At 45.5% G+C, this 14,113-nt stretch overlaps 1 protein-coding gene across 1 annotated transcript in view; it reads right to left on the reverse strand.

Annotated features, from left to right (window-relative positions):
- Positions 1-5,386: 5,386 nt before the first annotated feature.
- runx3 (RUNX family transcription factor 3) overlaps positions 5,387-14,113 on the reverse strand; it is a 46,998-nt gene continuing 38,271 nt past the window's right edge. The window contains exons 6-7 of the mRNA XM_087832788.1: positions 12,951-13,025; positions 5,387-8,449 (exon numbers count right to left, since the gene is read on the reverse strand). Of these exons, the coding sequence (XP_087688914.1) occupies positions 7,968-8,449; positions 12,951-13,025 (557 nt within the window). The 3' untranslated portion in view covers positions 5,387-7,967. The remainder of the gene's footprint in view (positions 8,450-12,950; positions 13,026-14,113) is intronic.

The raw sequence follows: 14,113 nt of genomic DNA on the forward strand, positions 1-14,113 counted from the left end.
CATCCTCATTTTACTCGCTGTTTGTGCACATGGATTAAAAAAAAAAAGGAGTAGTAGTAAGGGAGATAGAAAGATAGAAAGTGTGTATGTGAACCACCAATTTAGCAAGTTCCCCTGCTCAAGTGAACACAGACCTGGTCCACAGGGATCCCCGTTTCCCCTCGCCGTCTTCCTTCCCCCCACTAAAGCCCCTGCCATGAGCCTGGCAGAGAGCTATAGCGTGCGTGTGTGTGTGCGTATTAATTTCCTGTTTTATAGAGGAAGTAGTGTTTGCATGTACAGATCGTTATTCAGATTTTCTCTGTGAGAAAAAAGCACAGAAAAAAAATTGTGTCAATTCTCATGAATCTGTATGGGAACAACTAGTAGTTTCTGGGAAGCTGCCCTACTTTCTTAATAAAAACATATTTTGGTTCACTGGTAAAGTGCAGCGTCTAAATCAAACTGAAAAGCATGTCATTTCATTATTCCAATCAATAAAAACGATTGTCATTTTATTTCAAATGTTCTACTTTTACTCCTTGACAAATTAATCAAATTAAGGGCAGATTGGTTAGACACAGAAAGCTGTGGTCATTATGCAGTAAGGACAATCTGCATCCGAGCCAGTAGGACATCTAAATGAAAGTTAGCTGCTGTGGTCTTAGCCAGATTACCCTCTAACCATGGACTGAGCCACAGGTCGGCCATCCAGTGGTCTGATGGGTTTCTATAAAGGCCTCCTGTTTTTGATTCGTTTGCATGTCTTGGTTTCCTGTGATGAGATGACCGAGTTTAGTCATGAGAGTGTTTCGAGCATCGCTTATCGGCGTCATCGCACGTCTTTGTATGAGCGTTACTCAGTAAATGACGTGCAATGTGAAATTCTGTGAATTGCCACCACGGAAGGAAAAAAGAAAACATCCTGCAGCCTTAAAAGAAACTCCTGTGGTTCGAAATCACATCTCAGTTTCATTCGGGGCTGTTAAACCATAAAAACATGCAACTGGCAATATGGGCAGAAGGATGTAGGTTATATTATTGCTTTTTGCATCTGTGGAGTTATTTTTGTGGCTGTAATGTGCAGTCAAGCAGAGCAGGTCTGCTGTGAAAAACAGGCCTGAGAGAATCACCATAGACTCTGTGATTTTTATTTTATTTTTTTTGCAAGTAAAATAAACACGAGATTAAAATATGAATAAAGGAGTTTTGCTTGCAAATCTAAACGTTTGTACTTGTTGCTGAGCTGATTGTAGTTGGGAAGTGCACTGAAACCGGCTCCCTCTTGTTTACTGACAGTGTTGGGGAGTAACGGAATACATGTACCGCCGTTACGTATTTAAAATACAAAATATGAGTAACTGTACTCCGTTACAGTTACCGTTTAAAAAGGTGGTATTTAGAATACAGTTACTTTGTTGAAATAAATGGATTACACGGCGGTACTTCCCTGTTTCATATTGTGGCGGGTCAGGACTGTTTGGGTTTTGTTTGACAGCTACGTTCTGTTGTTCCTGGCGGCAGCGTTACGGTTGCCATGGTTACAGAGTCCCGCTCGTGTTTCCTGGGTGAGAGAGGCCTTTTTGTTGTTGTTGTGCTAAGCTAATAGGCAGAATGCTAACAGTTTAGCTCTAAAGAATGTAGCATCATGGGCAGTGTAGTCCGTGCTGCAGGGAGAATGGACTGCCATACCCGTTATGTGTCTGTGAGCGAGGGAGGGAGAAAAAGGAAAAGTACGAGCTGTCATCGAGCAAAAACGGGAGCTGGAAGCATGTAAATATAATAATAACCACTGCAGCCAAGAAGAGAGCCTGACGAGCCCAGTTGTAAGTAAGCTATTAAGACTCGACTGTACACCGTGTTCGTGTTTTCCTCCGAAACAATAAGTTCCGTTGGAGCAGCCTTTCAACGCCTCTCTCTGTCTCTCGCTAGCAAAGTGACCCAGACAACAAAGTAAAGCTAGTTTTCAGCTACGAGCCGACACAGAACCCACCGTATTAGCCAGAGGTCCCTTTACTACGGTTCGGAGCCGCGGACCTTCAGTAACAGTAATAAATCACAGCAATAGTACATTCATGTAGTTGTAAACAGCATGATAATATATTAAGTAATCCAAAGTATTCAGAATACGTTACTCTCATTGAGTAACGGAATACGTCACAGAATACATTTTGGGGCATGTAATCTGTATTCTGTAATGGAATACATTTTAAAAGTAACCTTCCCAAAACTGTTTACTGACAGCAAATGTTGTCAGTCGGCACTTACGATTAAGACTTGCTATATTTTTCAGGGTAGGTTAAACTCAACAATATCCAGGTTTGTTAACAAAACTCTTAAGATTCATGTTCTAATTACAAATTCCCTCAAATTAGAAAAAATATTAATTTCTTTCCAAAAATCTGCAGATGATCATTTTTGCATTAAAGAAGTAACCGTTACATTCTCACAGCTGAAATTAGGAACATATTTCACATCTTGGCTTCAAAAGTGTGATGATGATGATGATTCAGCAACAGTTATCGTGTTGCTCACAGCCCACGTCTCCTAACCGTTACATTTCCCCCTCTTTTTAAGCATAAATAGTCATAGATAACGAAGCATCCATTTATCAAACTGATGAGTAACAGCTTGACATATCTTAGGAAAATATGTTCGGTTGTACCCAAATATTTTCCAGGTGCTGTCAGTACACTGATGAGATCACATGTTTTCCTTTGCTAAGGTTTGTTGAGATCTAAAAACTGTAATTATTCATTGTTTTCATACATTTCCCAGCAATGCATCCAGGGAGGCGGTTAAAGTGCGACACGGCTGATTTAACAGATTGTTCTTTGGGAGACTTTTAAGAGTGACGTGTCTCCCATTGCTGCTGAATCTGTTTGTGTTTCTATGAGATCAGCAGCTCGTTAAGAGGTCACACAGCAGAGTGTCGTGCTGGCAGCTCTCCGGGTCCATCTGACACTGTGACCGTTGCTCCCGCTTTGAGCGGGAACCGACTCCTACAGTACAGCCCCGCAGAGAGGTGCTCCACTGTGGGAACTGGGAGTCGCCCGGTTCCAAAGATCAGTCTCTGTAGACTCGGCATGGATGAGAAACTACCTTCACTGGGATCCTTCTGAACTAGGAGAACTCTCTCTCTCTCTTCATCTCTCCCTCCACATCCCACTCTGCATCAGCAAAGCAGTGCTCTGTGTGAGAATGGTTGCATCACAGCTCTCGTGGTTTCTTAGCCCCTGGCCCTTGTGTTCCTCGGTCAATCTGTGGGAACCCTGATTTTGGACGGTAGTTGCTGTTCCCACCACCAGTCTGGTTAGAAAATAGACTGCTGGCCAACGTACCAGGCACCCAAAACAAGCCGGTTCAGGCCCACTGCTTCTCACGGGTTCAGGGCAGAGGTTGTTAGTGGCTCCAGAAGAGGCTGTAATTGGTTTCGCATGCAGGTATCATAGAAGCAACAGCGGATGCTGTTATCATGAGAAACTTTCTCTGTTTCTCTTTGTTTGTGTCTTATTTCCAGTTCAGTGTTTTATCATCTTTCTTTTGAATAAAGATGAAAAATCCTGGAGGCCGATAAGCAACAGACAGAATAAACAAAGCAGTCGTTAGTTATTCTTTTCTATCGCCATGGGGCAAGTTATGCGTCTATTTTTTCAACTTTACCCACTTAAAAAGTGGTTTTGTTTGTGCTATGCACCAATTCATCATGCCTTTTGACTACAATCACATCCAGACAGGCAGCCTGATCCAGGCAAACGCTTCCCCTCTTTCCGGGAGAGTTACAGTTTTCGGAAGAGGAGCAGCAGAGAGAAGATGAAAAAAGCAGCTCTGCTCGTGTACATCCACGACTAAGGCAGAGCCAGATGAGAGCCTCTCTGCTCCACACATGTGGACAAGAGAGTCGGGTCTCACAGAGTGTGCGAAGACAGCTGTAAAATCCCCCTGAGCCTGGCCTAATTGAAAGCTTATCATTTTCTCTTTGTGCTTCCTGAGTGGTGGGGGATCAGCGAGGGGCGAGGCAGAGCGCTTCTCTGTGATGAGACCTGGAGGAAACGCTGTTGTGAACTCGCACTGCAAAGTGGAGCTCAGACCGTCTGGGTGGAGGGCTGACGCGAGATCTGTCAGCGGGGGATTGTGTGCGTCTGCGTGGAAATGCTTTGAGTGTGCAGAGTTAATTGAATGCAGTGTGTATCGAGGCTGCATGTGTGCATCCCGAGGCTCTGTTGTTCTGCCAGCGCTGCCCCCATAGAAGGCCTGACACAGACACATGCATGCAGCAGAAGCCACACAAAGGCAAAGAAAGGAGAGAGCTGAACGAGAAGAAAGGATGAAAGAGTCTAAACACAGGAAACAAAAGAGTGAAAAATTAGTGAAAAACAAAGTGAAAGCCTTTCATGGCGCATCAACAGGTGGCATTAGTTAAAGAGCGAAGAATTGTGGGTATTTGGTGTCAGGATAACCACATCTGAAATCAGACCACCCCGCAAGGTGGCATCTCAAGTGTTTAATCTTACGGCTCGGCTTCAAATGGGGCAAACAGATGGCATCGGCGCGGTGTAAATTAACGAGCGCGCCGTCGGTTAAAAAAGGCCGCCGACATTCCAAACTCCTGTATTGTTTTTAACAAGTGACGACTTGCCGACGTGCGCTAACACGGAGGCTGCCAGGGTGGTGTCGGATTCCTGAGCAGCGTTTTATTTACGCTCAGGGTACCACCGCGCTGACAGCTGAGGCGTTTTCAAACCTCTGGGAAGCGAGAGGAATTGCCAGCGAGAGTTTCGCTAATGGGAGAGGGGAGGAGAATTATTAGAGGGTTACTGGGCACAACCCAGCAAATGTAAGGTTATGAGATGAAAACAGTGGCATTCGTGGTATTTTCTGTGTGAGCTGAAGAAGTTAGAAGTATGTGCTGGCGTGGAATCGGGTCCCATGGATGTTTATGAGGGTTTTCTTTTTCCTTCTTCATTTTTCAGCTGATGTGATGGGTAAAAATGTACCCCCCCCCCCGTGTTTTAACTCTCAACACCTCGCCCTGTTAAACTACAACACCTCACAAGCCCAGGAATACTGCTACACTGTGCTATTGTTTTTATAATTAAGCAAATAAATTCAAACAATGTGGCCATAAATATGCAACTTTAATCTAACCTAGGTGTGATTTATTCATTTCACTCCAAGAGTTCCTTTGAAGGGGCTATAATGGTTCATTCCTGGACTCCGGTGTAGTAGCTGAAGCCTGCTGGCTCTATTTTTATGCTCTCTTTGAGTCTTTTTTTCTGATTGGCTGCTCCTTGTAAACAAAAGGTTTCACAAGTAGGTGGGCGGAGCCGTGAGCACAAAGTGTGGCCATGTTTTACAAATCGTATCCTCCAAAAGAAAACAGCTTTGGAGACAAAAGTGAGACACATTTTTTTTTAATTAAAATGAATAAAAACTACATTATCGCAAACTTTACAAGCACTCAGTATAGAAGCATTATTGATATCATTACATACATGGTGAGATTTTAAATTAACATACCAGTTTCAGATGTACATGCTTTGAGCATTAAAGAGATGGAGAGAGCAAGACGAAGGAACATTTTGCTGGAAAGGGATTGTTTAAAAAAAAAAAAAGTAACATTGTGCTCTTTAATTAACACACAATAAAAATAAGATTTGCTCGCACACTTGGGCTTGTTTGCAGAAGAAAAACAAAAACAATGATATTTTTTTGCCACACATTTTCTCCATCGAAAACATCCAAACAGTATCACAGGCAGTCGTGAAGATCTTTGGTTTTTTGTGTTTGAAGGAACCACACAAATCTCAGTAAGTAGGTGGTTTCTCTAGCTGCATGATGTTTGCCTATAATACAGTAAGGTTTTCAGGCACATCCAGGCCAAAGGGAGATGGGAATGAGACGCTGTCGTTTAGAAAAAAACTAGGAATAAGGCAGAGGGCATACAAAACAGCTTGCATACTTTATTTTCTTTACCTGAGCTGCAAATGCTAGCTTCTTTGGATCACTTCTCACTTACATTAAAGCTTACTTGTTTATCACACGAGCCGCCAACTTTCAGAGTCGTGAATCCTAATCATCTTCATTCTTGTGAAAGAGTTTCCCGGTAAATACTGGATACCTGATACTTCTTGTAGATATCTTTAGCACACCTCGTGCCAAGGCGATGTGTGCAGGCAGAGCTGGCGGAGCTACGACCCCCATGGCACTGACAGTAAATTAGACTGGGAGCCATAAAAGGTTTCAAAGCACTCACTGATTATTTAGAACAAAAGGACCGGTGCACAACAACAGAGGGTTTTTTTTTTCCAACTGCCCCTGGTTTTGTAAGAAGATACCCCTTTTGACCCCACCTGTCTTCCTCCATCCCTTCATCCTCTCCTCCTAATTTATGGAAACACGGGATCACATGTGTAGCTAAAGGGGAAAGGCCCTCCCAGGACAGGGGGAATGCGCACACACACCTGTGGTGCAGGAATGTGTTTGTGTGTCTGATCACGAAATGATTTGGCGACTTAAGTTGATGTCTATATATCTATCCATGTTTGTGTCGGCATGCTTCTGGATATTTGTAAATGTAGAAACCCAAAAATAGAGAGAAATGAAAGTTCAAACATAGTGCAAAAAATTCAGCAAATGGCTTTTTTGGTTTTTTTAAGCGCAGAAAGGCAATTTTGGAACTTTTTTTAAAAGCTTACAGCTCTAGAAGATGCTGTTGGGCACTGTTCACTCAGGAATAAAAGTTTTAGTGCATCGAAGCTACATTGGAAGGCAAAAAATTACATTAAAGGTTTTGGTTTTTTTTATAATTTAGTAGCAATATATTACACAAATTCCAAATTTATACTTAACAACAAAACATGGTATATATACTGTATATATATTTATATAAAAAAAAGGAAAGGCAGAGAGAAATGCTTAAGGATTTGGGGTATATGCATACATTTCCTCAAATTTTGGCTCAAATAAATATGAAAGGTAAACCGTCTCATCCAGTTTAAAAATACCAGACTGGGACTTTTTTTTCTTTAGAAAAGGGCTTGAATAAGAACATCAAAGGAAAAGTAAAGAGTAGAGACAACAGGACTCCTACAGGAAAACAAAAAAACCAAGAAACCCTCCTCTGCTTTAGTCTTTATACATTCCTTGAAATATCAGCCACTGTCCTGTTGAAGCGCGATCGACTGATGACGCGGCAGAGGAGGAGTCGTATCTAAAAACACGACAGGTAAAATGCTTTTGTTTCTCAATAATGCAGCAGTTGTGTCGAAACGTCCACTGCGCAGCGTGGCTCCAAACGTGTCCATTTGGATAATAAATTAGGCAATAAGGTACTGCATAACCACCGTGAGCGCACGAAACAGCCTTTGGGTGCAGCTGACAATGTTTTCACAACTGACTCAATCGTTTTTACAATGTTGAAATTTGACAGAAATTAAAGCTTCAAAAAGGAAGGATTGCTACAGCAGTGCAGCCATGCCTCGCAGGAGTCCGACTTCTCTCCTCCACCCGCCGAGTGAGCTGGATCGGTCTGTTTGAGGGATTTCTGCTGCGGTTTTTCAGTTCGTCAGCTGTGCTGATTGATCACGCCTCCGCCGCCTTTTGTTCATTCGTCTTTGATGAGTACCTGTTTGCACAAGACAAACGATGCCGGCACATTACTTCGGCTTCACTCGTTTTACTCTCTCTTCTGTTTGCAGTCTCTGCCAAGTAACGCGTCAGCTCGTATGGCTTTTCCGGTTCTTTGGCGGTACCTCGGTACAGTGCAGGAGTTCAAGAATTTACAAAACAAATAGTCTCGGGGGATTTGGTGAAAGCAGAAGGTCTTTAAAGCGAGTGCCGGAGAAATAAAAGACAAACATGCAGCATTTCTCTTTTTTTTTGTTTTTTTTCTTCTTCTTTTCTTTCAGTGTTCAGCTTCTTTTTTCTTTGTTCATCATCCTCTTTACGTTGTTTTCTCCTTCTCTTCTTGTCTAGCTGTCTGTCAGTCAGTAAGGCCTCCAGACAGATTCATCCAAGCGACCCGAAGCGCTCATGGCTGTGGGGGAGTTGCTGTGGCTGCCGTCGGCTTCCACGCCCTCGCTCTGGGTGTTTAGGCCCGGGTTCATCAGGCTGTTGGTCCCGCCAGCGCCTGTAGCCCCCGAGCAGGACAGTAGGCGGGTGGGAGAGCGCTCGCCCCCGGTATTCCCCGGAGCCACCATGGAGAACTGGTAGGATCCAGAGCCTGTGCCATAATACAGGTAGGAGTTGGACTGGAAGTTTTGGGATTGGTTGTTTGAGTAGGGTGGTGGCAGGTAGGTGTGGTATCTAGTAGAGGCTGACATGCTAAGGCCACTAATGCCGGTGCTGGAGGTGTTGGTGGAGTAGGGGAAGGCCCCGGGGTAGTGCATGCGGGGATCTGAGAAGCGAGGGTCGGTCAGCGGTGACAGAGACGGGAAGGTGGTCCTCTGCGGGAAGAGCTCTGTAGTCGCTGTTATAAAAACAGAGAAACAAAAGGTTGGAAAGAGCCAGAAAACATTCAAACTGCTCTTGCAATTATGAAACCAGCGACTCAGAGATCTCTCTTTTCTATTATTCCCAAGAAAAAAACAGACCCACATTTCCAGAGCAGCAAATCTCCCCAGACCCCCAATTCGGAGCTCAAGTTTCTTGCGATATACCGGTCCATGGAAATGTTTGCTCAAAGTAATGAACTGAGACATTTCTTTGCTTAATAACAGTCATCAAGCACTGACAGCACATCATCCCACAGCCCCGTGCACAAGACCGGAGTTATGAAAAGGCCCCCTTGCCACAGCCCTCCCACCACTGCTTCAAAAGACGCAACGCACAGTTTTCTATCTTTTTCAGAGCAATGAAAAGAGGCATTGTCTGTAGCGAGGGGTGCTTTGTATAAACACAGACGGCTCGCTGCGCTGTTGTGCGGCTTGTCATAAATCATATTTAGGTGGCAGAGGCGGACGGTCGCAGTCGGAGACGGTCGGAGAGACAGAGGAGGGGAGGGGACGCAGGAAGAGAAGTTGTGTTTCTGTGTATATCTAAACTAATGTGTATCACAGTGAAGGACCTGTCAGAGTCACTGCCAAGTGTAATCTCACAGGTAACGAAGCACAGCTGAACCAGGCTGCTGTGTCTGCCATGTCACTGCACACGTTCTCATTTATTCAGCTGGCAAAAGGGAAATAGAAATATCGCTGAAGGGTTCGGCTTGGCTCTGTGATTTGATGCCACTACTGTCACCAAGTAACTCAAACACCATATTTCCCTCCTCGCTCAGCTAAGGAGCGCTATTGGCTGATCTTACACCGCCCGAGCTTTGGAAACGAACCCATTCACAGATTTCTGAAAGCTGCCGACTGACACCTCCGATAGTATTTGTGTTTCAGTCCAAGTACAGCACCAGTTATTTTCCAAGTTTCTGCTTATTGTACTTAATACCTTTGTTTTATTTTCACTTTGTTTTAATTGCATGTAAGCTAAATGCTAAAATTACCTGCTACTGTTGTGGTTTTACTGGCTTCAGACACACTTTTAAATTCCCAGGTAAAGGTGTGAAATATTAAGTGTTGTTTGGCAAGTTGAGCGCGTTGAGTCTTTGTGTTCGTGATGCTCAGATATTTTGCAAAACAATAAGGTGGCCTTCAGCCAGAACAAACGCCCTTGACCTGGTTGTATGCCATAAAGACTGAGTGTTCCTCATACCTGATGTCAGCGCTCAGTCCACGCCTGTGTACGCCCGTGGTTATTTGTTTGTCTGTTTGTGGCTTCCATGGGTCCAGTCTGCCCACATGACTTCAAGTGTAAAATGTGGATTTGGATGGCAGAGAAAAGAAAGCTTGTATTTGTCAAATAGCAAGCGCTTGCACGCCACAGCCCCGAGGGGGGAGAATGCCAAACTTGCGTGCCACGGTCTTGTTGAAATGTCTTTTCCCTATGTCTGGAGAAGTGGGTCCATTTTCAGCTGCAAAAAAATCAGTTCCTTTGCAATTTCCATGGCCCCAGCTTTACTCTTTGTGTTTTTTTTCCAGCAACACATTGGTGCTGTTGAATTTCCTTTTTTTTTTTTTTTTTTTTTGGGAGGGGATGAGGGAGTTAGTAGTGGTGGTGGTGGGGGGGCTGTTTCTTTTTCCAGAGTCTACCAGGCACAGGAGTCGGGCTCCGTATCTGATTTCACGCGAGGAAAATCCAAGCCCTCAGCTGCTGTTGATTCGGGTGAAGTGGAGTCAGCCTACTAATTCCTACCGGACTCTCAAAAAGCTTTCGCTCCCTCTCCCCGTCTCTCGCTCTCTCTCCCTGTCTGTCCCTTCATCTGTCCCACTCTGTGCTAAATTTAGGCTTCGGGGTGAAACTGGGGAGGCGTTCTGCGGCTTGGGGACACGACAGCTCTCGCTGCTGCCGCCCACGCCGCCCACGCCGCCCACGACCTCCGCTTAATTGAAGTCGGTGGAAATGTGTGGGCCAAACTGCGGTGGGGATCGACTCCTGTGCTCCGTCAGGGGAAACTGGACTGGACGCTTATCACAACACCTTAATGGGCTTGTGCAGTCTCAGGTTTTTGGCTGGGAGCCCTGAGGAGTCTGGTACAGTACAGTAGCTCCCTCTGGAGGAGAGGGCTAAACAAAGTGTCCTGTAATCGAGAAGCAAAGTTTGCAGTCTGCTTTTTCTCCCTCTTGACTGCGTTGCATACCTTCCTGCATCCCCACCCTCCCCCACCCAACATAAGTGCAGGGTTTGCTGCTGCGGCTGTGGTAACGGTGGTGTATCTTTGGCAGAGAGGGTCTTCCTAACCGAGCCGAGTGCTCGCTGCCTGTAACCTCTACGGCACAAAACCACACATGATCTCCATTAGGCTCATCTGAAACGTGTTGACTAAATTGCAGGGACAGGATAAAGGATGGACCCCAGAGGCCTAGCTAGCACAGTGTGTGATGTTCTGAGTGTATGAAGCGGGTAGCTGGGAATCGAGGCTTTTATAGAGAACACGGTGTTCTAGCGTGAGCTCTGAAGTGCAGCGCCATGCTCTTTTTGAATTCTGCAGTGCCAAGGGTGGAGCCCTCCTCCTTTCTGCTTAGGTCAAGAAGTCCTCTAGTCCACACTCAAGCGTGTAACCCAGATATGACAGGAGGTTTGTCTTGTTTGCATACGGGAGAAACTGATTTTGGTTGTTAACACAAGGGCAGGTTTGAGGCGGTCACGTCTCTGTGTGTAAATGTGCACGGGCTTGTGTGTGTGTGTGCGCACGTGTGCCTCAATGTGGTGGCTGACAATGGGGGGGATGCAAATCCAGGCGTTCACCTGTGAAATGTTTACTCAGGCTTGATGCAAACTGTGACGGCCAGCACCCAGAGAAGGGTGTCTCAGGCAAATAAGTGGAAGGAGGAAAAAGAGAGAAGGCTGGTGCGGCTACGAGGAAAGAGCCACCGTGCTGCGTAATAAGAAAGTTTTCTAATCTTTTTCTCTGATATAATCGCTGAAAAGGCCCAGCTGCTCACAAGCAGAAAGCGTCTGGTTGATTTACAGTGGATGCCATTAGGTTGAGACGGCGCTGTTGATAATTGGCCGACGAGTACAGGGTAACGTAACGCCACGGCGGGGCCGGCGCTGCAGAATAGGAGACCCAAATGAACACAAATGATCTCCAGGTGTTTATTTAAGCGCCGAGGCTTTGGAGCCGGAGCATCGTGTCGGATGCAAATACCGATCACCTCTGTACTGTGGCAGCCCCAAAGCCTCGTCCATGTTAGCACTTCATCATGTGAGCGCGGAGGATTTTGCATGTTCTCAACTTGTGACATGCAACACAAGCACGGGAAAAAGAAGTCTGTGATTACAAAAACCCTGAGATTTCCCTAATGCGTCGACACACGAGGTGACACGATTAAAATATTTTTTTGTTAAGTAAATCTTTTTCTGCGAGAGATACGATACTCACTTGTAAAGCGACCGGTGTGATGTATTTGTTAAGCAGTCATTGGGATTGTAGCTACATGAGAATCGCTGTTGTTAAATTGTTTTCTCGCTGCTTCCAGTCTCTCACACAGCCCCGAGTGGCTTTGCACAGACGCGTAATTCTGCCGTGTCAGCGCTCGGACACATTTCTCTTCTTTGCCTTAGACATTGTGTTGTATCTGATAAAATGCAGAAAAGAGAGCAAGAGCGCCGTGCTAAATCTAAGAGTCATTTTGTGTCACAGCGTGAGCGTATGAGTCAGCACGTCCGGTGTGGAGTGGTGGGTTGTGTGTGGGAGAATGCAAGACTGAGAGGGCTTTTGATCAAAATCGCCAAGATACAAATGAAACAAAGAAGAAGGGGGAAAGGCAAGAAGGATGGTGGCACTACGGGAACGCCGTGTGATGTAGTCGGGCCCTACAGGCAAAATGAAACAGACTAATATCATTGGTACGCTGGCGCGCCCTCTTTCCAGCTTTTTTCTTTTGGTTTGGAAAAACGACGTTTACTAATTAAAACAAAGCAGTGCGAGATGTTTTTAAAGACTTATATTCAAAAGGATCTCCATTGTGTTTTGCACGCTTGCTCACACAAGTCCTTACTAGTGACTTCACCCTTCAGGCTGCTTTTTCGCAACTCGGTTTCAAATTGAAACACACGCACAAAGACACCGTCATGCATAAACAACATCCTAAAATAAATACAGTCTCATGCTTAGTTAAATTAGTTCTTTTATCAAGTATGAAGTGTAATAGTGAGACTTCTTGCAAGAACCAACCATGACAAACGTCTCTCCCCTTACAACCAGTGTGCAGTCTGAGACACTTTCTGATTTGATTTCGACTTAAATATGTTTAATTTAATTTACGTATATTTGATCTATAACTGTTGATTGCACGAACTGTCCTCGTATAATTTTCTGTATGACGGTATTTTATTGCGTATGATGTGTTTTTAGAAACCTCCCTGTCAAGCTGAGTGTGTGGGGGTAAAAATAAAAGCAGTGCATTGCAGTGTCTCACCTGGCCATGGTCTCAGGTCCTCCTCCACCTTGCAGGTCTTCAGGGTGGGGGTGTCCATCTGCTCCTGCCACAGGGCTGCAAGAACACACACAGATACAAGCAATATGTGAGGATGTGGGCTTTATAAACAATCCAGTAGAGCAATTCTGGGAATTAATACGAGTTATGTGCGTGTACGGGGTGAGGAGGTCACTGCCTGCGCCTGAGCAATCTAAAACACAATCCAAAAACGCCTTCTCGACAGACTGGGCAGAACCGTCTTGACATCTGGACATTTGGAGATGTTTTCCTGTCACAGGTTGGTCTGTGCTGACTGAGCAGTGAAGGCTGGGAAGAGGAGGGGTGGTTTTCTCACCACGGTGAGACCGAGCTTGGAAAAACATGCTCGATGGGTGCATATGAGATATTTTTGGGACTTTCAGGCGAGACGCCGGAGAGACCTGTGAAGCTTCTCCAGCCAAGCTGTCAGGAAGCCGAGGAGGGTCGAGGAGCTACTGGCCCAACGCGTGGGACCCTGCTTCACACTGCACGGTCACACCGCAGCACAAACAGCTGGCTGTTTGCTCTCGGTCTGAGACGGCGCAGTCGTTACACGACAACGCGCACGAAGCTGCGTGGAGCGCCTTGGCACATGTGCTGCGTGACAGCCCAGTGGATAGTGTTACGTCTCGTTTAAAACTTTTTCATCAAATGTGCGTAAATATAAGAAAAACGTGCATTACAATTTTTCTCGTGTCGTCTCCCTTTAACGACAGCATCAATCAGCCGTCTAACCTCAGCGTGACTCCGCACACCCTCCCTCTCCCAGCCTCCTGTAGCGGCAATTAGGATGGAGAGGGGGGTGCCAGAGGCAGAGAGGAGGGCGGTGCTGGGTTGTTCACCTATAGCCACACTGGGCTTAACTAGTGTACGATCTCTGCTTCCCCTGGAGCTCCTGCACTTCCTTTGCAAAGACCCAAATCAGCACTCAGTCACCGAGAGGTCCTGCACTGTGCCTCACAATGGCAAATTCTTACACATAAATGGCCTTATTCAGAAAGGCTTGCAAGCAGCTGGTGCGATTCGCTCAAGAAAATAAACATTTCCTTCAAATATTTTGATTGGCCAGCAGACAACGTCAATACCAGAGGCACAGATTACCCCTGTTAATAAGACGGCCGGCC

Source organism: Neolamprologus brichardi, chromosome 19 (genome assembly GCF_056152115.1).
Source record: "Neolamprologus brichardi isolate AB-2024 chromosome 19, ASM5615211v1, whole genome shotgun sequence".
NCBI lineage: Eukaryota > Metazoa > Chordata > Actinopteri > Cichliformes > Cichlidae > Neolamprologus > Neolamprologus brichardi.